General features: G+C 35.4%; 1 protein-coding gene across 7 annotated transcripts in view; it reads right to left on the minus strand.

Moving 5' to 3' along the window:
- ARHGEF12 (Rho guanine nucleotide exchange factor 12) overlaps window positions 1-27,670 on the minus strand; it is a 155,024-nt gene that overhangs the window by 116,959 nt on the left and 10,395 nt on the right. The window contains exon 1 of one of the 7 annotated variants that reach the window (XM_021696451.2): window positions 19,533-19,549. The exons of the other annotated variants lie outside the window; for them this stretch is intronic. Within the exon in view, the coding sequence (XP_021552126.1) occupies window positions 19,533-19,543 (11 nt within the window). The 5' untranslated portion in view covers window positions 19,544-19,549. Of the gene's footprint in view, window positions 1-19,532; window positions 19,550-27,670 lie in introns of those variants that run through there. 7 annotated transcript variants of the gene reach the window in all.

A 27,670-nucleotide genomic window follows, 5' to 3' on the forward strand; every position in this document is an offset into this window, starting at 1 on the left:
ATAAATAAATAAATAAATAAATAAATAAATAAATAAATAAATAAATAAATAAATAAATAAATAAATGGAGGAAGACACAAAAATCTTCCTTAGAGAAGAATTCTGAATCATATATGTAGATACTTCCTCCTCCCCTAAGTGTGGACTGAATGTTAAGTGACTTGCTTCTAAAGAACAAAGTACAGAGAGAGAAAAAGAGTAACTTTAGAAGGGAGAAACCTGGGAAACACTACCTTAGCCAAGTGGTCAAAGCTAATACCACCAATGAGGTCATATAAATGTCATGTAGACATCATGTATCTCTGATACAAAATGAAAGACCACTTCATTTCTGTCATATTCTTTCTAAAAACACATAACCCTAATAATAAAAAACAGCAGCAAACCCAGACTGCAGGAAATTCTAAAAGATACCTGGGCCAGTACTCCTCAAATCTGTTAAGGTCATAAAAAACAAGGTAAGCCTAAGAAACTTTCACAAACCAGAAGAGATTTGGGAAACATGAAAACTGCAATGTGGAATCCTGAATTGGATCCTGGAACAGAAAGAGATCATTAGTGGAAAAGCTGGTGAGATCCAAATAAAATCTATAGTTTAGTTAATACCAATGTATTCTTAGTTTTAGTTGATGAACCATAGTAATGCAAGATGTTAACAACGAGGAAAACTAGGTGTAAGGTATATGGGAGCTCTCAACACTATCTTTACATCTTTTCTGTAAATCTAAAAGTATTCCAAAATAAAGAAGTTATTGAATAACTAGTATATAATGCTAGAAAGTCAGTATAGTAGGTACTCTTAGGTAGTGACTTGGATTGTTGGTTAAAAACATTCCCACAAAGAAAACTCCAGGCTCAAATGACTTCACTGGTGACTGTCACAACATTTAAAGGAAAAGATAATAACAATCCTACACACACTCTTTCTGAGAACACATGACACTTTCCAATTCATTCTCTGAGGCCAACATTACACTCAATACCAAAACAAGCAATGACATTATAAGAAAATGAAAACCAATATCCCTCATGAACATAGATGTAAAAATCTTCATCAAAATACTAGCAAACCAAATCTATCAATATACAGAATGAATAATACATAATGACGAAATGGAGTTTATCCCAGGAATGCACGGTTGGCTCAACATTCAATGTAATTCACCATATCACCAGTCTAAAAAAAACAACAACAAAACTACATGATCACTTCACTAGATGCCAAAAAAACATTTTACAAAATTCAATACCTGTTAATGATAAAATATCTCACAAACTAAGATAGAAGATAACTTCCCCAAACTGATAAAAGGCATCTTTAAAAAACAAACACATAACATCACACTTAATGGTAACAAATTAAATGCCTTCTCACTATGATTGAGAACAAGGCAGGGATATCTACATGTCTATGCTCACAATTTCTATTTAACATGTTAGCCAGAGAGATAAGACAATAAGGTAAATATATAAAAAGTTTACAGACTGAAAAAAATACAATTGCCTTTAACCACAGATGACATGATCATCTATGTAAAAGAGCCAAAGAAATCGGGTTGCCTGGGTGGCTCAGTTGGTTAAGTGTCTGCCTTTGGCTCAAGTCATGATCTCAGGGTCCTGGGATTGAGTCCCGCATCGGGCTCCCTGCTCAGCAGGAAGTCTGCTGCTCCCTCTCCCTCTGCCCCTCCCCCTGCTTGTGCTTTCTCTCTCTCTCTCTCTAAAATAAATAAAAAATCTTAAAAAAAAATCCAAAGAAATCTATATTTATAAAAAATAGAATAAGTTTAGCAAGATAACAGTACACAAGATCAATATACAAAAAGTAATTATATTTCTATATACGAGCAACAAGTGAACAATTAATTTTTAATTACCATTTATAATAACCTCAAAACACATGAAATATACAGAGCTGAATTAAACTGTGCAAGACCTATACACTGAAAACTATAGAATTTTTTGAGAGAAAAGACTTCAATACATGAAGAGTGAGATTATGTTCATGAATCAGAAGACTCATACTGTTAAGATACTGATTCTCCCTAACCTGACCTACATTTGACACAATCATCCTTAAAAAAATCACAGCATTAAAAAAAAAAAAAACAAACTGACACACTGATTCTCAAATTCAGATCCGTTCAATACAAAGTATCTAGAAAAGCCAAGACAATTTTTTCAGAAAAAAACAAAACTAGAAGGCTTACACTATCTTCTTTCTATGATTTAAGATAAAGTTACAGTACTCAAAACATAAGGACAGGTGTATTGATCAGAAGAACACAACATAGAGATAGCATTAATAGACGCATATGAATAGGATTGATTCAGTTTTTAACACAAATGACAAGGTAATTCAACAAGGAAAGAATAGTCTTTTCTGTAAATAGCACTGGAACGTATGACAAAACATACACACACACACACACACACACCACACCTTAATCCTTACCTCACACCATATACAAATATTAACTTGATATAGATCACGGGACTAAAAATAAGAGAAAAACTATAGAACTTCTAGAAAAAATGAGGAAAAAATTCTTGCAACCTCCTTGGGTTAGGTCGAGATTTTTTAAAGTAGGACCCAAAAAGCAAAAACTTTATAGTTTGCTTTTTTTTTTTTTTTTTTGAACAGAAGAAGTTGACAAATTGAACTTAATCAAAATTAAAAACTTCTGTTCTTCGAAAGGCATTGTTAAGGAAATAAAAAGACAAGACACAAACCGGGAGAAATATTTTCAAAACACACACCTGATAAAGGACTCATAACTTACATCTTGATAATTAGAAGACAAGCCAATTTTTAAAAGATTTGAAAAGACACTTCATAAAAGAAAACAAATGGCAAAAAGCACATGAAAAGTCCTCAATATCATTAATAAGAGAAATGCAAATAAAAAATACAATGAGATGGCCATTCATACCCACTAAAATGACTAAAATTAAAGACTGTCAAGTGTTGATGAGAATGTGGAGCAACTGAAACTCTCCTACCTTGCTAGTGAGAATGTAAAATGATAGTCACTTTGGAAAACAATTCAGCAGTTTTTCATAAAGTTAACGTATCATATAGCTTAGCAATCCTACTTCAAGGTTTTTACCAAAGAGAAATGAAAATGAAAATGTAAATCACACAAAAAACTCAAGTGCCAATGTTCAGACTTATTCAAAATAGCCCAAACTGGAAACAATTCAAATGTCCATCAACAGATAAGTGGATAAAGAAACTCTGGCATATTCACACAATGGAATATTAAGGCAAGAAAAAGAAACTACCATAACATGCAACTACTTGGATGCATCACAAAAGCATTAAAGAAGACAGACACAAAAAGATTATACACACTGTATGATGCACTTACATGACATTGCAGAAAAGGCAAAAACTCTTGTGACAGAAAGCAGATCAATGGTTGTAGGAAACTAAATGAAAAGATGCATGAGAGAGCTTTTTGGGGTAATGGAGATGTTCTATATCTTAATCATGGTAGTGTTAGTTAAAAACTGTATACACTTGTCAAAGCTCTTCAAAATACACAATGAAAATGAGTGAACTTTGGGGCACCTGGGTGTCTCAGTTGTTAAGAGTCTGCCTTCAGCTCAGGTCATGATCCCGGGGTCCTGGTGTTAAGTCCCGCATGGGGCTCCCTGTTCCGCGGGAAGCCTGCTTTTCCCTCTCCCACTCCCCCTGCTTGTGTTCCCTCTCTCGCTGTGTCTCTGTCAAATAAATAAATAAAATCCTTAAAAAAAAAAAAAAAGAAAAAGAAAATGAGTGAACTTTATCATAGGTAAGTTGTATCTCAAAATTTAATTTTTTAAAGATAAAATGAACAGAGTAAGTCCAGAATTTATTTTACTATTTATTTGAGAGAGAGAGAGTGTGCACGAGAGCGTGTGTGGCTGCGCACACTTGGGCGGGGGGGGCAGACAGGAGGGAGAGGGACAAGCAGAGCGCAGAGCCTGTGTGGGGCTTAATCTCAGGACCCTGAGATTATGACCTGAGCCGAGACCAAGAATAGGACATTTAACCGACTGAGCCACCCAGGTGTCTCTAAGTCCATAATTTAAACAGCTGATAAATTGACTAATTTCTCTAACTCCCTACCTAAAATATAAAACTTAAGTTATTGCTTTAACAGAAAATCTTTAGAATTCCACAGAAAAATAAACCTTTATTTCAAAAATAAAACTTGAAAGGCTGAGCATTTTAAAAATTTAATTCTTAGCTCTGAACGTGTTATTTATAAAAATATTTAACATTTCAATGAGCACTATATCAATATGATGACTTACTTCAATACCTAAAGCCCAAGCAATTACCAGAGCAATTCACCCAACTAGGATATCCTTACCAGAACATTACAAACACTTCTAAAGAAACCTGATGAACACTACATCGACCCGGTGACCAAGGTCATCAACAGTCATAAGCCATGTTGATGTGATGAAAATGACACTATACCTCTGTTATCTTTCTCCCAACAACTCATTAACTCCAGTCTAATCAGAGGAAAACAGACAAATTTCAATGTAGAGGCATATTATAAAATACCTGACCAGTACTCCTCAAAACTGTCAAGACCATCAAAAACAAGGTTAAGTCTAAGAAACTGTCACAGCCAAGAGGAGCCAAGGGAGACATGACAACTAAATGAAATGTGGTATCGGGGCACCTGGGTGGCTCAGTTGTTAAGTGTCTGCCTTCAGCTCAGGTCATGATCCCAGGGTCCTGGGATCGAGCCCCACATTGGGCTCCCTGCTCGGCGGGAAGCCTGCTTCTCCCTCTCCCACTCCTCCTGCTTGTGTTCCCTCTCTCGCTGTGTCTCTCTCTGTCAAAATAAAATAAAATAAAATCTTAAAAAAAAAACAAAAACGTGGTATCGTGCACGGGATCCTGGAACAGAAAAAGGACAACAGGTAAAAACTAAGGAAATCAGAATAAACTTTGGACCTAATGAATAATAATGTATTAAAACTCAGTCATTAATTTTAACAGAAGTACCATACTAATGTAATACATTAATAACAGGAGAATCTGTGTGCAAGTATGAAGTACATGTTCCTCTCTGTACTAGGTTTTTAATTTTTCTGTAAATCTAAACCCGTTCTAAAAAATAAACGGTTAAAAAAACACTCATCCCCCCTCCACTACCAATTAAAAAAGTCCATTGCAGAAGAACTTAGAACACAACAGGAAAAGGAAAGGAAAAGATACCAAGGGAAGAGAGAATCAAGAAAAAGATTGTACAGGTATTAATTTAAAGAACATCAGTACAGTTTGGGTAGAAAATTATGTTATAAAGCTTTTCTTTTCTTTCTCTCTCTTTTTTAACTATTTAGTGGAACAAGAGAAAGCATAAAAAGAAAGGTCAAAAGATGACCTAACAGGGATGTTAAAAATACTCTTCCCACTGCTTATACAGCTGTACTGGTGTTTTGACGTCAATCTCAAGACTCCCATGGATTATAACAACAACTCATTCTTTGGTGTTTGCTGTATAAATTTCAAAGTGAAACCCAATTGTTAATGAATGTTCACAGTTTCCATGATGAGAAGACTAATTTTGCTTAAAATCTGAGAAATACAGTGGCTAACGATGGGGTGAGGAGAAATGGAGAGGGTCATTTTGAACATGCTCATTTGAGTTTAAAGGAAGTCTTCTCTCTCAGCCCATTAAGTCATTTATCTTTTCATTCTTAATCTTCATTGGGAAACTAAAGTGAAATACCAATCTCTTTCATTTCTTTTACAAATCTGAAAAAAGATTTGGTTGGGTAAAAGCAAATTATTAATGTGCCCTCAACTGAGGATTGATACCCAAAAATGTCTGAAATTTCAGTCTGCAGTATCTGTGCTTTGTATGGTAGATTTAACTTAATAGTGTTATATTAGTGATTTGAATCACTAATCAGTATGATTCGATGTAATCAGTTATTCATAAAAGCATATTCTTTGCTAAAACAGCCATATAAAATCTTCACTATCCCAAGAGAAATGTGTTCTTAAAAATTCTTTTTTTCTAAATTTGCAACTACATAAGAACTGATTGTTATACCAAAATTCACAAGGTTAATCTTGCATTTTGGAAGGTAATTTCTGCTATGTTGTATTCCTTTTTTAAAAAATATTTTATTTATTTATCTGAAAAAGAGAGAGAGTGGGGGAAGGAGCAGAGGGAGAGGGACAAGCAGACTCAGAGCTGAGCTTGGAGCCTGATTCGGGGCTCAATCTCACAACCCTGAGATCATGACCTGAGTTGAAATCAAGAATCAGAGGTTTAACCGACTGAGCCACCGAGGCATCCCATGCTGTATTCTTAGCTTTGTGAACCTTTGGAGCTGAACAGAAAAATCAGCCAGAGATTCTCAGTTCAATAAAGCTGTTTATAATCAAGTATCCTAACATTCACATACATATTTAGCTGTACACAACAATCCCAACTTTATCTCCAGAAGTACCTCCCCACTCTTTACTGGTGATTAAATCAAAAGGAGTGACTGTTTCTTCTCTACCCAAGGAAAAAATAGGCCAGCAATATCAAAATTACAGAACTGTTACATTTTTTAAAAAAGTTCTAACTATGCAATTCATTTTGTATGAGAAAAAGCTAAAAGTCAAAGCATCTCTCCTACACTGAACAAAGGTTACACTCTGAAATGATCACCAGAGAAGGACCCAGGAGACATGCAGGAGGGGGTGGTTAATGACAGCATAATAAAGTAAGACATTTGACTATGGGTAACCATAAAAATACATTTTTCGTATTTTAATTTTGTTCTCAAATTAATTTCCATCACTATAAAATAGTTGTTCACTGAAAAGAATATGGAAAAGAAACAGAAAGGAAGAAAACCACCTAAAGTCTTACTACCCATCATTATTCTACTAGTTAAAGAAATTATTATATAGCTATATAATAATAAAATATGGTACAGCCACAAAGCATAGACACTCACACAGAAAGAAAACATATTTAAAAAGTATATTCCTAAATGAAAACTTCAAATTACAAAACAGTACATATAATTTCATTTGTGTAAAGCAACTTAATAGTTGCTACATCTGGTAAATGAGATTAAGCAAATGGGTGAAGAGAGGGAACCTGTCACTTTATACTTTCTTCTATAGTTGAAAAAGATTAACCTAAACTATAGGTTTAGGGGTGCCTGGGTGATGCAGTCAGTTAAGCGTCCCACTCTTGGTTTCGGCTCAGGTCATGATATCAGGGTCCTGGGATCCAGCCTGAATCAGGCACTCATCGTGGAGTTGTCTTGGGTTTCTCTCTCCCTCTCCCTCTGCCCCTCCCCCCCACCTCTCAAATAAATAAATCTTAAAAAAAAAACAAACTATAATCTCAGTACTGAAGCTAACAGGTATATGAAGGTTCACTATGCTATTCTAACTTAATGTACGTCTAAAATTTTACGTTATAAAATCACGTAAAAGTGTACTTTACATATACTTCTAAGGAAAAAAAAATGTTTGAGACTAGTTTCATCCCGAAGAGCCTTTTGTTTGTGTCTGCATTTGTTTTTAATTCTAGAGGTAGGTATCTCAGCTAGATTCTCCCTTAAACAAAAAATTACCAACCACCTACAATTTAATAATCAAAAAATATACTGTTCAAAATCCCTTGAAGTAGATATTATAGTAGATATTACAGATAAAGAGACAAAAGCTAAGTCAGAGAGGCTAAGTAATTTTAAGGTCACTCAGCTAACAAATGGTAGAGAGAGAAATTTGAAAACAGACATATCTGATTGTAAATTCTGTTTCCTATCAAAAGTTGGAAAATTTTGTGGGGAAAAACCTTACAAAAATTGAGCACCTGTCTTATCTCTAAGAAACAAACTTCAGTTTCCCATAAATAAATCTTTCAATCCAAGAAAGGATTCCTATACTCTATTGCTCATTTGCCTAGGAAGATCAAGCTATATTTGAAAGCAGATTGAACCCTGCAAAAAGCAAACTGATTAGTAACCCTGGGGCAAAGGTCTGCCAGAAGAACTCTGTATTGGGCTGGTATAAGACACAGTGTACTGAAGCACAAAGAAATATAATTCAGAACATTAAATAATATCAAGCCCATGTTAAAGATGGTATCTCTATTAGAATATATGAGAACTTTACTTCCTGAATACAAAAGAAAACCTCATCAGCAGATCAGAGCAGTGAACAGTTCTACTGAAACCCAGACAGCAGTGCTAATGGGGACTGCTTAAATAATGAGGTAATTTACAATCTTTTGTAATTTACAAGGCATCTTTACTGTAGTAGTGGTTACTTTGTAGTTACTACTACTTACCTAGTGTTCTCTTAAAAACTTTAGTGGCTTTCAGGGTGCCACCAAAACTTCCAATATTCAAAAGTATGAAGGTAACATAAAAATGTTTAGAGTACCACTTTTCTAGATTTTAATCCAAGTTCGTGCCTTATAGATTATAAAATATACAAGTAACAGTAGCTTAGTCCATGCAAAGGATAGTTTTGGTGAGTTACACTCTTACCCCTTCAGGTTTTTACTAGAGGTCATTAGAAAAGACATTTAAAAAGTTGCTCATAACTTGTTATAAAACTGTTGCAGGAGACACTGAGCCCATTTTTGTCTTGAAATCTATGTGAATAGTAATTTGTTATGAAGTTAATGACAAATAATAAAAATGTGGCTTGTTATAAAGGAGGAAATACACCCACTAACAGCCAAATCATATTTATCTTTTCTCCCCACAGCATCCTGATTTAAAAAAAAAATTTTTTGTTTTATTTAAATTCAAGCTAGTTAACATATAGTGTATTATTATTTTGGGGGTAAAATTTAGGTTTCATCTGTTGCAAACAACACCCAGTGCTCATTACATCACATGCCCTCCTTAATGCCCATCACCCAGTTACCCCATCCCTCTGCCCATCTCCCCTCCTGCAACCCTCAGTTTGTTCTCTCTATAGTTAAGTGTCTCCAATTTTTTTTAAGTTTTTAACCCACAGCATCCTGAAAGCAGAAAAGCTTACTCACAGTGGTTGTATCAACCCTCATAATTATCATATTTGCATTTCCATCGCTGTAAAAACTTGATCTTCTATTTTCATTTTAATGTCTTTAATTGGGATCTGTGTGTGTCTGTGTGTGCATGTGTTCTTTATTATAAACCATTTCACATCCTTTGGGATGGGATATAGGGTATAAGTATTAAAAATAATTTTTAGGGGGCGCCTGGGTGGCTCAGTCGTTAAGCGTCTGCCTTCGGCTCAGGTCATGATCCCAGGGTCCTGGGATCGAGCCCCGCATCAGGCTCCCTGCTCCGCGGGAAGCCTGCTTCTCCCTCTTCCACTCCCCCTGCTTGTGTTCCCTCTCTCTCTCTGTGCTCTCTCTGTCAAATAAATAAAATCTTAAAAAAAAATAGTAATAATAATTTTTAGGGGTGCCTGGGTGACTCAGTTGTTAAGGGTCCAACTCTTGATCTCAGCTCTGGTCTGATCTCAGGGTTGTGAGTTCAAGCCCTAGGCTGGGCTCCACACTGGGTGTGGAGCCTACTTAAAAAAAAAATAAAAACAATTTTTAAAAGTCAAAATAAGCTTACATATTCAAGGTATTTTTCTTTAATAGTACTGGTTTTAATAAATATCTATAGTCTGATTTTGGAAAATAGACTCCTCCCCCATTAGAAATTACTCTTTTTCACATCAAGTTTTTAATTCTGAAAAATGATCTAATCTTATTTGAACCTGTAAGGTAGACAGGGTAAAGGTAAGTATGACACTCCCTATATAGATTAGGAGAGGTAGGCTCAAAAAACATGACAAAAAAGTTGACAGGTTAACATATCTTTGAGGGAAAAGCTGGGATTCATTTTCAGCAGTTCTGACTCCCGTATGCTTTTCTCTATACCACACCACCTTAAATAGGGCTTTCAGCCAGGACAACATAAAATTATTAGATGATGAAGGACAGAGGAAAGGAGATGGGAATGGGGGATGGCAGAGGGAAAAGAAAAAAAGGGAGAAAGGGAGAAAGAAAGAAAGAGAAAGAAAGAAAGAAAAAGAAGGAGGAGGGAAGGAAAAGAGGGAGACCAATTGACCTTCATTCATAACAGTAATGAAAATCATAAAGGCTCTAGGAATTAAACTTAACAAAAAATGTTTTGAGACCTCTATGAATAAAATTACAAATTATTATTGAAGAACTTAAAAGAAGACCTGAAATTTCTAAAGAAATACCATGATCAGGTACAGGAAGATGGTATCATAAAGATGTTTGTTTGTTTTCCCTAAATTTAGCTAAACAGTCAATGCAATTACAATAAAAGGGCTTTTTATGAAACCTGAGAAGCTGATCCCAAAATTTATATGGGAAAAGAAAAAGCCAAGAACAGCAATGAAAATTTTGAAAAAGAACTGGGTAAGGAGACTTACTCTACTTACAGGCTTAAGTAATTTGGGCAGTTTGGCGTTGGTATAGAAACAGTCATACCAGTAAACTGAGGGTTACTAGGTGCGGGGGGATAGGGTAACTGGGTGATGGGCATTAAGGAGGGCACTTGATGGAATGAGCACTGGGTGTTACATTCAACTGATTAATCACTAAATTCTACCTCTGAAACTAAAAAAACAAAACAAAAAACACAAAAACAGTCAAACCAGTGGAACAAAACAAAAAGCTAAGAGACAAACTCATAAAATATGGAAGCATGATATAATGACAAATTTAGCACAGCAAATCAATGGGAAAAAGACAGACTATACAAAGGGGGCAAGACAACTGGTGATCTGTAAGGAAAAATAAAACAATCTCTACCTCATACCATAATCATATTTTATTAATTAAAAACACCAGTTGCAGAATATATTCAACATGAATTCAATTTTTATGAAGTTAAAAAATATGCCCCCCAAAGCCTATAATGTGTGAAGATGCATTAACTATTTAGAAAAAGTATAAAAACATGCATGAGAGCAACACACACCAAATCTACCATAGTGTTTACTTCCGCAGAGGAAGAGAAGCGATGATTAGGGGAAAAAGTACACAGGAGAGACACAACTTTATCTGAAATTTTAGTTCTTCCCCTTCTCCCAAAAATGATGATGCTAGGTAGCAGGTGCATGAATATTCATTATATTCTTTTCTTTTTTTTTTTTTTTTGTCTTATGTTTGAAATATTTCACAGTGAAGTAAAATGAGAGGAAAAGAAAATATTAAAATTAGATGTTACAGCTAATTGAGGCTTCTATTTAATAAAACTGAGAAAGCATTGGTTTTTCCTTTTTTTAAATTTAGAATTAATTCACTGAAAGAATATTCTTATATTCCTCCAAAATCCTACTTTTGTTAAAATTGCATCACTCCAATTAATCTCTATAAAATGATAAATGTAGTATTTAAAGGGCTTATGCCACCATAAGTTCACTGACTTAAAACTCTCTAAAACTTATCAGCAAGCACCAGTTCTGAAATAGCTGTCCCTTATCTCTGAAATTTAAGTTTTCAATTAAAAACAAAAGATTTGTGTGTACACTTCTGTAGTCGTTAGTCACCATATAAGATCACACTGCTATCATGGAAATAGCTAGAAACCAAGGACAAAACCAATTCTACTTTTTCAGCAGCTGAAGAATAACACCTATGTATTATAAATGCTGGAGGCCAGACGATATTTATTATAAAACTTTTCTAAAAGGGAAACATATGTAGGAAAAAACATGGGTTTTGGTATCAGTCAGACTGAGGCCAAAATCTGGCACAGCTGTTCAATGCTCTGGGTGACCCTGAAAAGCTTACTGAACTTCACTGAACCTCTATTTCCTCACAAATGATTAAACTAAGGACTTGCTTTACAGCAATGTTGTGAGGATTAAATGAGATAAGCATACAGCCCAGTGCTTAGGACATACCAGGTAATAAACAAATGCTGATTCCCTTTCATAAAAATGCCTCTCAAATAAAAGATAGTATCTTAAATTCCACATTCCACCAAAGTTTTCTTCTCTATTCCACAATGCAACCTTTGGATCTTATTTTATCATTAAAAAGGTATTCCAACATATTTTTTAAAATTATTAAAAGCATGTAAACAACAGGAACAATCTTTTTGTGCTTTTATATAATCCTTGGAAAAGTCGCACTGACATATTTTCCCCCCAAACTACAGAAAAGTCTCAAAAGTATTCACATATCACAACAGTTCTGAGATGTTCATAGCAGAATGGCAGATGAGTCATATACTCTTTCCTTCCCATGCTGTGGGATTCCTACTTGTGTAATCCCCAAAAGAATCAGATGCAGTACATCTACTGCAAGTAAAAAGCAATGAAGCTTCCTAAAACTCTACTTTGCCATAATGTAGTAGTATCCAGATAAAATCTTTTTTCTATTTGTTTCTATCCACCTATTTGGAATATACGTTATCATGTGACCTCCAAGAAAGGAAGACAGGTAAGTTTAGAAGTAGGTAACTGGAGTCAGGATTTGGGGGTCAGACAGTGGTCATATTCATTTACCTGCTGCTCACAGTCAGAAAAGGGAAGAGATCAGCTCATACTTTTGTGGAAAAATAAGGAACCTCATATTTGATACACCAGAACAGAGCATTCACTGTATTATTTTATTGCCCACAGCATCATGAAAAGATTTTAAAAAGGAAAACTAATGTAACTCTCCCAAAGCAGATACATTTAAATATAAGGATTTTATTTATTTGAGAGAGAGAAAGAGAGAGCACTAGTGAGAGAGCACAAGCAGGGTGAGGGGCAGAGGGAGAAGGAGAAAATCTCAAGCAGACTCGGTGCTGAGTGTGGAGTCCGACACGGGGCTCGATCCCATGACCCTGAGATTATGACCCAAACCAAAACCAAGAGTCAGACACCCAACCGACTAAGCCACCCAGATGCCCCCAGATATGTTTAAATTTAAATTAAATTTGGAGTCATCAAGAAAGATATTGTTTTGTTTTTAATTGACCCTTTTTCCAGAGTCCTGCAGTGGAGGGATAGTTGGCAGGTTCTATTATTTCTGCCTCTTTTGTTGTTGTTGTTAGGAGTGCTACCAGGGGTACATGTAATTTCTCCAATTTGACCTAAAAATTATCCTTCCTTACTTGGGAGGTAACCTTCTTGACTAAGATTATAGCTTCAGAAGTGGTGCATGTAAATCGGCGAGTGAGTCAGCTAATACCTATCAGGACAACCAGGTCCACTGACTGGCAATCCACAGGGTGACAGATGTCAGAAACATATCTTCACAGTCCTATCACATATCTGATCTTAACCTTAACAAATTAGAAATAGGATCTTCAATAACAGAGAGGATTTAAAGAAGTATAAAGAAAACAGAACCTGAAGCTGTTAATGACCACATGAAATGTGTATGTTCCACAAATAAGAAAACATTTTTTAGGGGCTCCTGGGTGGCTCGGTTGGTTGGGCAGCTGCCTTCGGCTCAGGTCATGATCCTGAGGTCCTGGGATCGAGCCCCACGTTGGGCTCCCTGCTCAGCAGGGGAGTCTGTTTCTCCCTCTCCCTCTGACCCTTCCCCCGCTTGTGCTCTCTCTCTCACTCACTCTCTTCCAAATAAATAAATAAAATCTTTAAAAAAAAAAAAAAGAATACATTTTTTAAGAGCCAAACTTTCATCTCAAATTCTTTACATTTACATTAAACATCCAGAGCAGGGGCTTCCTACAGCCCTCATTTTCCTATATCCCTCTATCTTATTGGTCACTACAGTCCTCTGCAACCCTATCACCACTGCCTCACAGTAGGAACTTCTGCCTCCCACAGTAGCCTCCCAACTGCATTCCTAGTCTCTTTACTTCCCTCTCAGGGGCCTGGCTGGCTCAGTCGGTAGACCATGTGATTCTTGATCTTGGGGTCATGAGTTCAAGCCCCACGTTGGGCCACAGAATTACTTCCCTCTAATCATCTTTCAGAATACTACCTTAGTTTTTCATTAAAATAAAAATCAAATAAATAAATATATAAATAAAAACTAGATAGAGTTTTCACTTAAAAACAAAACACTTCTAATTACAAAAGCAACATATATTCATCATTGAAAGCCTGGAAAATACAGATAAATATAAAAAGTAAAACAAAAATCATCCATAATCTCACAACGCAGAAACATTTTAAAAATTACTACATGACCTAGAAGTCTATATATTAAATTTTAAGCACTATATATGTTTTTTAAAACATAATTGGCATGGTATTTGAAGTTTCATCTCCTACTTTTCACATGCCATGGACACTTTCCCATTAAAGTTTACTTGAAAATATCTTCAGTTCTTGAATATATAATACTCTATCAAATGTTATACAGTAACACTGGTGTCCTGACAGTCTTTGCCATTATGATTTCTAGGTCTGTCTCTTGAGAGCACTAGACTTAGATTGATTCCTCTTTGTCCCTACTACAAATAATGGTGAGGTTGACATCTCTGCATAAAAATTGACAACTAAAGCTTTACTTCCTTTTATGTCTTGAGATACATACCAAAATTGGCATTACTAGATCAAAAGGTTTAAATATTTCTTAGGCTTTTGAGCTATAATGTCAAATTATTTTCTATAAAGTTTAAAACCAATTTATATGCTCAATTGCAGAGTATAAAAAACACTGCTTTACCACAATCCTCCCTGGCATGACATATTTGCTTAAATTACAATAACAAAAGAAAGAAAGAAAAAAGATAAAGTTCCTGACACAGCAAGGCACGGCCTCAGAGATTCTTCTGAAATTTTTTTGCTTGGTACTCAAGATACGCCTTAAGCTGTAGAACGCTGTAACTCTTACTTTGGGTTTACTTGTTTATTCATTCATCTATTCAAATATTTACTGCCTACTGCCTTCTAGGTATAGAACACAAAAGTGAATCAGACAGACAAGCTCAGTAAAGCTGGAAAAATTAGTTCCATGATTTCTCCATCCAAAGCATTGTCCTCAGAGCTATCAAATTCCCTCCAGACTACCTACCTTCTGGATCCAGTCTGGGCTCAATTCTTTTTTTTTTTTTTTTAAAGATTTTATTTATTTATTTGAGATAGAGAGAGAGGGAGAGAGAGACCCCAAGAGGGAGTAGGGTCAGAGAGGAGAAGCAAACTCCCCGCTGAGCAGGGAGCGTGACGTGGGACTCGATCCCGGGACTCCAGGATCATGACCTGAGCCGAAGGCAGTCGCTTAACCAACTGAGCCACCCAGGCGCCCTGGGCTCAATTCTTGACACGAGGCTGTCCCTATGCTGACCAACATGATCTCTGAGATAACTGAAAGAGGTGAGACATGTCACTGGAAAAGTTAGACAAAGGCCATATCACAAGTGGTCTTAAATGCATGTTAAGGAACTTGCCTTTAACCTATAGGCTACTGTTTCCCACACTTAAATAATACCTTACTAATCTGCCAGTCACATAACCCCTAAACTATCAGTTACTTAATGTTTTCCTTTAAGTACTATTGCTTTCATTTCTGAAGGAAGCTTTATTTCACTATTATAAATAAAAAGCCAATATTATTTGCCACAAATGGAAGGCAACAGCGGACAAAAACAAAAACCATTATTAAATTTTAAAAAAGTAAAAGTGAAATGCAAATAAAGCATTCTTGGAAGTAGGAACACTAACAATTAGCACACTTGTTACCTGGTCATTACAGCAGCCTTGGAAAAGCATTTCAATGTTTCCCTCTCTTCAAATCTCCTGAAGTCATGACATGCCTTTAGCCAAAGAGTAAAAACTGTCCTATTCAATTCACTGATACTAGTGATTGGTCATTTAATGGAAAAGAGCAGTTAAAGTAAGGAAGTGTTAAAAGTAAATAAATAAACACTCATATATACCTGAAGCTTCATTTCAATTTAAAATTCCTAAGTGTACATTTATTTACCAATTTTTAAATGTAGGATCAAGGCTTTTTCCTTAAATAAGGATGTGCTGATTGGAGTGCCCTATTATCTTTCTTGTATAAACTATACTAAAATACCTCAGCTATGATTTATTTCCTGTTTCAGTTTCCTTACAGCGGAGCAAGAAACTAAAAATACTCACTAGACTCTACTTTTCCCAAATAGCTAATAGCTGTTTTTCAGTCACATCTAATAGGACAGCAATTTCTTTAGTGATACGTCTCTACTCACATTTCCAAGGGGCACACAACTCAGTTGTCACAGAAATGCCTTTCTTTTTTATGCTCATATTTCATCGGTTTTCATAATATTTAACTAAACTATCTAATTCCAATACAAGTACAACAGGTTGGGATTATGCAGTTCAAAAGGAAGCAGAAAGTATTCAGATGTACTATGGAGTGGCCTCCTGCACACAAGCATTTAACCCACTGTAGGTAAAAGTCATGCTCTACAGAGGAAATGGAGTGAGTCCATTAAAGTGAGGTTGCCCAAGAGATTTCAACTATTGCTTCTCCCCTCTCTTCTTCCTAAATATATTGATCACACATGACTTGATCATGTTTAGCTACCCTGGATGTTACAAGACTTCATGAATTCCTAAATGATCACCCATATTTACCACATTTCCTCCAACAGTTCCTTAACTGTAACCGGCCACCTTAAGACACTCCCAAAACTGTATCTTAACATCAGGAATGATACTCTTCCTGGGCACTTTTGCAGCATTTCTAACGCTGTTATTTGCATGCTTTCTGTCAGCATTACAGCTCGAAAACATTCATTAAAAATCTTATGAGAGCATTCTCTATCTTAACTTCAAAACTGGAACTATGTATAGTCTGGCAGAAATAGTGGAAAAGTCTTCACACATCCATTTGAGATGCAGGAAGAATTTCAAATATTTTGGAAGAAATCTTCAATTTGTGAGATCATATGCGTGACTGAGACAAGCTTTGCAAATAAGCACATCTTGACAAATATATCTGCTCATGTGAAGAACTTAAATTTATCCTGACAAATTTAAGTATTCCGCGTACAAAAAACAAAGTGAACAAGACAACTGCAAAACTAGAATCACAAGATATGTGAGTTGGATTTTTTTCCTTCTTTGAAAGGACTACTTGAGGACTCCTCTGAAAAACTACTGAAAATATCCTGAATGTTATAAAAGACGCTTGAAAGATTTGATATTTTTTCACAAGAATTTTCCCAAACTGGATGGCAGCAAAGAGTAGTTGAGGAACCCCTTTTTCCACTTCATGAACATCACCTAATAAATAACTTGACACATTCAGAAGAACAGATTCTAAAAATTCCTTTAGATGATTTCTTGGAACAAAAGACCTAATATTTGGGCGCCTGGGTGGCTCGGATGGTTGGGTGTCTGCCTTCAGCTCAGGTCATGATCCCAGCGTCCTGGGATCGAGTCCCGCATCGGGCTCCCTGCTCCTTGGGAGCCTGCTTTTCCCTCTGCTTCTCTCTCTTTCTCTCTGTCTCTCATGAATAAATAAATAAAATCTTTAAAAAAAAAAAAAAAAAAGAATGGGAACTAACCCTTTAAAAAAAAAAAAAAAGACCTAATATTTAGTAGTATATAACTGCTGATCAAAGTTGTCCATTAACTAGCTTCTGATCTTTCCAACTACAAATACTTTGAGAGTTGAGATTTTGGTATTTGTTAACATCAAAATTTTAACAATGCATCTGTCTTAATGATCTTAAGTCTCATCTTAGTTATACACCAAGCAGTGTCCAAACAAATACCCCTTCATTGCTGACTAAAACCAGTTTTCTCACTGAGGAACTAATTTTCAGGCAGACATTTCAGTAAACCAAAGGATGCATTATGTATTTCATTTTTAATTTTTAAAAATTTAATAATAGTGCATAATTTTCTACTGTTGCTTCTGTAAGTGGCAAAAATACTGATTTTCTACTTATAATAAGGAAATAAAGTTTCTTTTAGAAATGGATTTTCAATTTAAAAAGCAATGTTAAGAAGCATTACAACAACTCAAGTTAAAATTACAAGCAAAATAAAACATAATATTCTATCTTTAAAAAATAAGTAACGGATAGTTCAGTGATTATAAGACTATGGCAAGTTATTAAGGTAGTACCCAAATAATTTAAGTATAGAAAAAAAAGAGATTACAAGATAAAGGCAAGTTCCTTAACATGCATTCAAGACCACTCTAATTATCCTTCCAGTGTCTTTTCTCACCACTTTCCTTCATCACAAATTTTATGTTCTAGCAATATTCCACACATAAAAACATACTTTGTCTAAAATGTCCATTCTATTATCCATATCACCACCACCACCACCTACACACACTTAAACATCTAACTCAAATCCTTACCTTTTAAAGAGGTTCTTCACAAACATCTAACCTTTCTCCAAGAAAACTTCCCTTAACCATATCTCCTCAGACTGTATTACAGTCATATCTCATTTTATAGCACTTTGCATATACTGCATTTTTCACAAATTGAAGGTTTGTGGTAACCCTGCATTGAGCAAGCCTATTGGTGACATTTTCCCAACAATATCTGTTTACTTCATGTCTCTGTGTCACAGTTTGGTAATTCTCACAATATTTCAAACTTTTTCGTTATTATTGTATTTGTTATAGTGATCTGCGATCAGTGATTAGGGCTTGCTGAAAGCTCAGATGATGGCTAGCATTTTTTAGTACTAAGTATTTTTAGTTAAGGTATGTACTTTTTTTTTTAGACATAATTCAACTGCACGCTTAACCGATTACAGTATGAGGCAAACAAAACTTTTATATGCACTGGAAAACCAAAAAATTCATTTGACTTGCTTTATTACGAAATTTACTGCAGTGATCTGGAACTGAACCCACAATATCTAGGAGGTATGCCTCTATAAATTATTAGAAACTTTGTCTTATTTGCTACATATCTTTCTCTGGTTCTTAGCACAGTTATTCAATACATAATTTTTGGAAGAATAACTCTCCTATGTTTTACTTGACTACTTTGTATCATTTAGCAATGTTAATTACATTTTACTTTCAACTTTCATCCATTCCTGAAGTTTCCTTTGTATATACTGTGCTCTCTAGTACTCCTACTCCTCTGTAATCACTGCCTTGATTCTCTGTAACCATTTCTCAATAGCCTTTGAGAACACTTCTCTCCTCCCCCAAGATATTATTTTGGCCATCCTTCCCATGTAATCTCATTCTTTTGAACTCGCCTATTCAAATTACTTCAACTAGCATCACAAACACAATAGCAGTAGCCAAGCCCTCACTTCTATATAGATGACACATACGTCATTGATTAGCCATTTACACCTGGATATTCCATAAGTGGTGGGCAGCTTCTAAAATATTCCCCAATGAATCTTGCCTCCTGGAATTCATGCTCTGAATAGGTCCTTCCCCACACTGAATAGAAAGGATGTGTGTTACCAACAGACTAGTACAAAAATGACAGTGTGACCTCTGACTAAGGTCTGCCCATAAAGGTTATTATGGCTTCCACCTTGCTCTCTAAGATCATCTGCTCTGGGTAAAGCCAGCTGCCTCAAACATCCTTATGGAAAGGTCCACCTGATGAGGAACTGAGGGCTCCTACCAACAACCAGCACTCACCTGCCCAGCATGTGAGTGAGTCCCCTTGGAAGTGGATCCACCAGCTCCATTCAAGCCTTTGTTTCAGTAGCAGATGTCTTGACTACAAGCTCATTAGAGACCTTGAAGCAGAACCACCCAGCTAAGTTGCTCCCAGATTTGATCATAGCAAACTGTAGGAGATAATAAATGTTTAGTAGCGGTGTCCAACAGAGCTTTTCACAATGATTAAAATGTTCCTTTTTTAAAAAAGATTTTATTTATTTGAGAAAAAGAGCAAGAGGGGGTAAGAGCAGAGGGAGAGGGAGAGGGACAGGCAGACCCTGTGCTGAGCGTGTAGCCGGACACAGGGCGTAATCTCACAACCCTGAGATCAATGACCTGAGTGGAAACCAAGAGCTGGAGGCTTAACCGACTGAGCTACCCAAGGCCCCTGATCAAAATGTTCTATGTCTAATGTCCAACACAGTAGCCACTGACTACATGTGGCTACTGAACACTCAAATGTGGTTAGTGTGACTGAAGAATTACATTTTCAATTTTACCTAATTTCAACTAATTTAAATTTAAATGGCTACATGTGTCTTTAAATGGCTACCATGTTGGACAGTGCAAGGGTATTTATTGATTTGTGATAACCTATATGCAGCAACAAACTACTATAGTACGTTACTATCTGCAGCAACAGACAACTACTACAGTACGTTAAACAAAATCTGCCCCTTACTACATCCGTTCTCTTCTCAATATTCATCTAACCAACCAACCAAACAAAAATAACAAAACTGTGCCTCCTCCCTTTTATATTCCCCATCTTGGCAAATGGTACCAACACCCACACCCAAGCCAGAAAGGTCCTCATTTTCACCATCTTCCCTTTTCATACTACTGGTATTAACATCTTCTTAATAGCTCTATTTGTCTCTTCTCTTTTCTGGATATTGTCACAATTTCAGTTTAGGACTTCATTTTTTTCATCTGGATTATTGAAAAATGTCTCCCCGGTGGTCTGTCTGCCCCTAAAACTGCTTCTCGAGACTAACCCATTCTTCACACTGCTACCCAAATGATCATTCTCATGATATAACACTGATCTTATTTCCCATCTGATAAAAGGTCTTCAGTGGCTTCCCACAATCCAGAGGATAAAACCCAACCTCCTCAGAACATAAAAATAATCTGGTGCCTCCTATCACTGCAACTTTACCAACTGCTGTGCCCATCATCAACCTCCCTGCTCTAATCACTTACATGCATTCCTAGAAAACATGAGCTATTTCACCTCTGCGCCTTTGTTCACATTGCTACTTCTTCTACCTGAAATGCTCTTCTATCCCTCACCTGTCTGGTAACCACACCCCTTGTTTCAAGATTCAAAGGAAGTATTCACCTCCCCTATGAAGCTATTTCTGATTTATCCAGAAAGTATTGATTCTTCTCGAGTCCCCACTATACCTTGTGCACTTAGCTGCCTACGTGTCTGTCTCCATTAGACTAGAAATCCTAAAATGCAGAAACTACCTGATTCAATGCTGACTATATCTGGTAGTATAGCATAGTATTCAAGAATAAAGGTTGCAAAGATAGACAAATTCAGACTAAAATCTCAGTTTTACAACTCACTAGGCATGCCACTTAAACTTTCTGAGCTTTTGTTTCTTCCCCTGTCAAATGGACATTTTATAACAAAACCCATTACTTAACAGAGTCATTATGAAAATTAAGTAAAATAATATGCATAAAATATTACAGTACCTATTATATAACTTTTACTCAATAAATACATTTTGGATGGAGAGATTAATGGTTGGGTTACTACCTCCTAGGTAGGTAAAGAAAGAGTGAGAAACGTCAAAACAGAAAGTATCATCTTTGAAATAACTTTTGCTAGGCCACTCTAAAGAAAAATGAGAGGTAATCCAGGAAGTCTATTGGGTGTATACTATGTGGTCAGAAAAGTACAGGGAATGGCAAAAGGGCTCAACTAGAAATTAATAAAAGGTTGAGGAAGAGCAGAGGTTCTAGATGGCATCAGATAGGAGAGATGAGAAGCCTGGTGATGACAATGAAGGGAAAGAGTACATCCAAAAGGGCATGAGGGAGAAGGAAGAGAAGGTAAGAGACAGAAAAACACAAAAATTTGAAAGTAGAATCCTTCCAAGCAATGACAAGATCTAAGATGTATTCATATTGATAAAGCTCCCAGGATAAATCATATGAAATTGCAAATACTGGACCGCTTTTGACTAATAAAACAGATTGGACCTTTTTGAAATAATAAAATAAAAGTTTGGGGATGACACATTGATTCCATTTTACATTCTACCTTTTGCCTTGAGTGCCTGAGACAATGTAGGGATCATAAGACAATTTGGCAAAATAAAAAACTGTATTTCTATTAAAGTGTCCTGATGTTCTCTGGATCACAATTTAGAAATTGCTGCTGTAAATTATATGAAAAGAAACTAAATAACCTTCTTTGACTGAAACTTCTTGTATTTGAATTTTATACTTTCTATTTGTGTTTGGATTCTAACTTTATGAAAATGATAGGTACCAAAATTATGTGCAGTAGCAAATACAATGAACCAAGAGTCAAAAGACCTGGATTAGAAACCTGGCTCCAAAAATGTACTAGCTGGGAAATACTGGACTAGTAGTCAATGAATGTCTCTGAATCTAAGTTTTTCCTCATCTGTAAAATGGGAATGATATCTGCCTTGTGATGTTATTATATGTATTAAATATAATGCCTATAAAGCATTTAGAATGATGCTTGATAAACAGAAACTATTTGTTATTGTTACTAAGTGAAGAAATAGTTGTAAAAGTATAGTAAATGCAAATGTAAACTAATACTAGCATCATACAAATATATATATGAAAGTGACAATAATTTGACTTGTTAGATGTGACAAGACTGAAGTGAATCACACTGCTGTATGATAATCACCTCATTTTTAAATACAAAAAAATAAGGGTGGGCAAATATTTCTACAATAACCAGATTATGTATAGACTATGAATTGGTTGTTTACCTCCTTGTTATTTTTTCCAATCTGATTTTTTAACTTCAGCAACCCTCAGAACATAACAGAACATACTCTAGACTAGTCATATCGTGAACAGTAAACTTTTCAAGCTGGATAAGCAAAGGTTTCCTTATTGCTAACAGTGTGAGGAAGCAATGCTAGCTAAAATGAGATATGGTAAATATTTATGCAAAATTAACAGACCTTTACCCCACAGGGAGGCTGCAACCATGGGAAAAAGCAGCTTCCCAGAACTGAGCATAGCGGATGTCTGTAGATGTCCCTAAGGGCTAGAAAAGTCTCCACATCCATAAGAATGCTTCAAAGGGCATTGCTTTTTTGCATGCATCCTCTCTGTGGGTTTTAAACCTAGTAATAAAATTCTCAAATTGTAATTTCCTACTCTTTCTCTACCTAGAAGCAGTACTTATTCAATAAAAGATTTAGTTTGTAGGCTTCTTTTTTAAATCAACTATCTGCCTACCTCTGTTCTAGATTCTCTGATGTTACTAAGAAAATGCAAAAAAAAAAATAATAATAATAATAATAATAATACAATTTATACTTAAAAAGGATTAGGTTAGAAAACACACTTAAATCTCTCTTAAGCAAATTTTCCTTCCAATGTTACAGCATAAAAAGTGGCTGAACTAAAATGATTCATGCCACAGAATTTCAGTAACAACAAAAAAGTCATTTACAAAGAAAAAATGAAGAAAAAGTAACTGTTTTATGGTTCAGAAGATAAATCTAGAGCTTTAGAATAAAAGGGATATTTACATATTTCTTTAAGTGGTAGAAAATATAAACTGAATGATAAAATATAAAGGGAAGATCATTACTACAACAAGAAATCCTTAAAGTTATTATCTCCACTGCCACTTAACTTAAACCCGATTTGCTTAAATCACTTATACTTCACAAAGGCCTGATCACCTAGCATTAAAATCATTCATTTGCTGCCTTTTCTTCCTCTTAGATACTCAGGATAACAATTCTTTGAGTCCCTTCTTACTGCTTTGTGTGCCTACAATACAAAAAAACCCTCCAAAACAAAACAAAACAAACTCACAAAAGTTGTTCTAGATGGGCCTTAAATTTGCTTCTTAAAAGAACTTTAGAATAGTTATAATGGAAAATGATCTATAAGCAATGTATATTAGGCTTCAAAAGAGTCCAGTGTTTACACATTTGTGTATATTTAAAGCAATGAATAAGAAACCAAAACACAATGTAGCCATTCTTTAGAGGAAATGAGACAAAAATCCCTCATGTCAGAAATCTGGAAAAGAGAGTAAGCAAATAGGTGATTAAAAACAGAAAGAATAAAATACAGTTATGAAATTATAATGTAAGACAACACTTAATGGTGGTGTTGAAGACAAAAATCCACTTTCTGGGCTTTATCCAACTGATTCAAAAGATCAACTGACTGATCCAGATGAGCCAATCTTACTCAGTATAAGCAAGCCTGAGACCAGAAGGCCAAAAGAAAATGAGCATTGGAATCATAATCCCAACTCTTCTGCTTAGAAACTATGTGACCTTATACAAATTAGTGAATGTCTTAAAGCCTCATTTTTCTCTGTTTTAACCTGGGGACAATATTTAACTTAAACAGCTAAAAGATTAAAAATGACAATGCACAGAAAGTTCCTGGGACAGTGCCTAGCACTTAATATGTACTCAATAAATATAAAACCCTTTCCCACATCCCAAATTTCTTTATGAGACTAAACTTCCTCTACCTTAAAATGTTCCTTTTCACCCACAGTCATCTTTCCACCTTTCTGAAGTATAAAACACTAGTGCAGCAAGTAATCAGGATTTAAGACTGTCTTGCTAAACGAACTATTTTAGTTTCCAGAATCTTTGACTGATCAAATCAACATATTTACCATTGGATGTACAAAGTATAGGCTTAACAGGTTGTTAGTACCTTCAAAGACGTAGCTCATGAGTAGAGAGGTTCTCTTTCAAATAGTGACTAAAGCAATACTAATCAATGAAATGTGATTTCTTCTATTCAAAAGCAACGAACATCTAAAGCTTCTTAAATTTCAACTTAAACACTGCCCTTTTCACTTTAGGTAACTCACCAAAATAAAATTAAACTGAAAAATAAAAAGGAAACATAACAGGATAGTATGTGATGGGACACAACAATTTAATTTGGAAAACAAGATAAATTTCATCATTGATAATTTCATACCCCTATTTCTCCAAAATACACATGACTTCTCACCTTAATCTTTAGCATGAATCAATGAATATCACTCTTACAGGTAAATTTCTTAATTGTTAAATATAAATCTGCAGGTAGCAAGAGCTCAAAGTAACTTTGCCAACACAATGACCTATACAGAGCAGGCATTCATTATTTACTGAATAAATGAATAAACAAATGACCTAATGTTGTAAAGATAGAACCGGACAAATCCTGAGTGATCAAAGGCAGATTTAAACATCAACTGCCAAGCCTAAAAGTCTTACCAATTTAGCAACTAGAGGGGTTACTGTTTCAGTCTAAATTGAAATAACTCTCTCTTTTGTCTATTCCTCCCTTCCAAATGTATCTTAATTCTAAAAACCTATAATCTGGAATATAAAGGATAGGGAATATTATCACAGCAAGGAGAAAACATTGTCACAGTAGTAGCAACAGCAAATACATGTGAATTCAAAATCATTTTACATGCACAGATCAAATTTTAGGAAAACCAAACTAACTTCAGAGATTTAAACAGTAGGTACTTAAACACATTCTCACTTAACCTTCCCAACAGCTCTGAAAATTAAGTATTGTTACCCTCATTTTTACAGATAAGGAAACTAAACTGCTGTTCAGAGAGATTACCTATGGTCTCCCAGTTACAATAAGCATCCGAACAAGTCAGACACACTAAGCCCAGGAAGCTCTTTTTTCTACATCTTCAATCAGTTCTCTTCTATTGCTCTCTTTTACAAAAGTAAATATATATACATGTATATATTATATAAAAATATATATACACACATAAAATTAAGAGCTGAAATATCTTTTCCTTTAACAGCTACTTTTAATTTCTGACAAAGATAGTCTCAAAAAGAATTCTGCCAGTGGAGTCAAAATTAATATAATTGCTAATGTTTATCCATATAATATTCTACTTAATTCCTATTTTTGGAAACAGAATTGTACCTTGTATCCAATTAAGCAATAATTGCATGGGAGAAGCTTCTCTTTTTTTACTAGTCACATCCAGGCAACACACCCAACTTACTTTTAAATGCTGTCTCAAGAATTCTCATCTTGTAGAGTTTCTGGGTAAATACAGTAACTGGAAACCACAAACCTTTCCCCAAATTGTGCAACTAACAAATGCAACTGAAGTACAAATATATTATTCTGACAAAGGTACCGACAAATTATTATCTCTGAAAACGAATGTTTTTCTATTGTGATACAACAGAAAAATAACATGAACAATGGCCAAGTCCAAGAGTTATTCTCCATGGGAAAAAACTATTTACATTTTAAATAGACTATATTGTCCCAAGCAACCAAAGCCAGAAATCAGTTCAATGCCAAGAAAAACTCAAATTTAAATAAAAGTTGTATTTACAAGCCAATGATTTTACAAGCCAAGCATTTTCTACTGCAGTTACTACGCAGATCCTGAAATGAGACTAACAATATAACTTAATTAAAGAAAACAAACCATTTGGATACCTAGAAAGACCATTTTAACCTAAGTGTCTCTAAGCACAGCAAAAGAAGCCCATCAAGAAAGCAAAATTAGCTAGTAGTACTATACTAAAATAAACTACTTTCATCATGTTATATATAATAGTTTATTCACTAGTTTGTATAAATCTTCTTTGATCACCTCACTGTCACCGGCCAATCTACAAACCGAAGAAGGGATTCTATCTGTTTAATTTGCTTCCCACTGTTGATTACATAACACCCCTTCCCCCAAAGAATTTCCTGTGAAGCTGATGATCCTAGATGCATAATGAAGAAATGAAACTTACTGTATTATCCTGCATGCTAATAACATCTGTAGTCTTGAGTCAAAATGGAGGCTTTAAGTCCCTCAGACAACTAACCTGAGCAAGTGTCAATTATTTCTAAATTAAAGTTAGACTCTCTTCCTTACTTTTAGATCATCTTAGGGATCTCCTTAAAGACTGATAGAGCCTTTCTCTGCACAGCAAACAGGATAGGTGAATATAAGATTTTTATAAATGGTTCTGATGTTCCTCCTTCAGAGTAAATAACATCACTGACTGGGAACTCCCAGAAGACTTAGAGCCATTAAGGGCTGTGATTCCTTTCAGTTGGCATCATTCCAACAGAGGCTCAGTGAGAAATGAAACCTCTTGCAAATCAAATCTGTTGCAATGTTATTTTTTCCAGGGGTTAATTACCTGCTTCTGCTATATACATACACACAGACACACAGAGAAAAGGAGGTGCTGGGAAAAACATGACATTCTGCTGTAAACCTCCTCCAGAAATATTCAAAATGAAATCAAAACAGGTTTCTGGCTGTCAAATTCCAGATGCACTCCATGAACATCCTCTCCTACTTGACACCTGTCAGTCCCTAGTACCATTACCTCAAACTATTAGACAGTAAGAATTTACTAAAGGAAGTCACACTTTCGGACTTTTTCAGAGATACTTAGTGAAATATTTATAGTTGAAATCTCTGGAAACTGCTTCAAAATAATCTGATGGAGAAGCAGGGCAAGGAAACAGATGAACCAAGACTGTCTGTGCATTGATAATTATTGAAGCTAATGATGGGAACACGGAGGTTCTTCATACTATTCTCTGTACTTCTGTGTATGTTTGAAATAGTCCATTAAAAAAAAAAAACTTACACAGATTCAAAACAACCCATCTAACGAGCATTTATTGAGCACTTCCTGTGATAGACTATGTTATTGTTCCTAACTTTTTACTCTCCCCTTCCCTTCCTTAAGAGGATTATACACCCTTACCCATTATTATGTGACTTGCAATGCCACCTGTGGGAGGAGCATTCATCCCTGGCACACTGACAATGAGCTTGACCATATGACTTGCTTTGGCCAAAGATATGTGAATGATTTAGGTACACCATGACTGAGGGGAAG

This window comes from Neomonachus schauinslandi, chromosome 11, assembly GCF_002201575.2.
Source record: "Neomonachus schauinslandi chromosome 11, ASM220157v2, whole genome shotgun sequence".
Classification (NCBI taxonomy): Eukaryota; Metazoa; Chordata; class Mammalia; order Carnivora; family Phocidae; genus Neomonachus; species Neomonachus schauinslandi.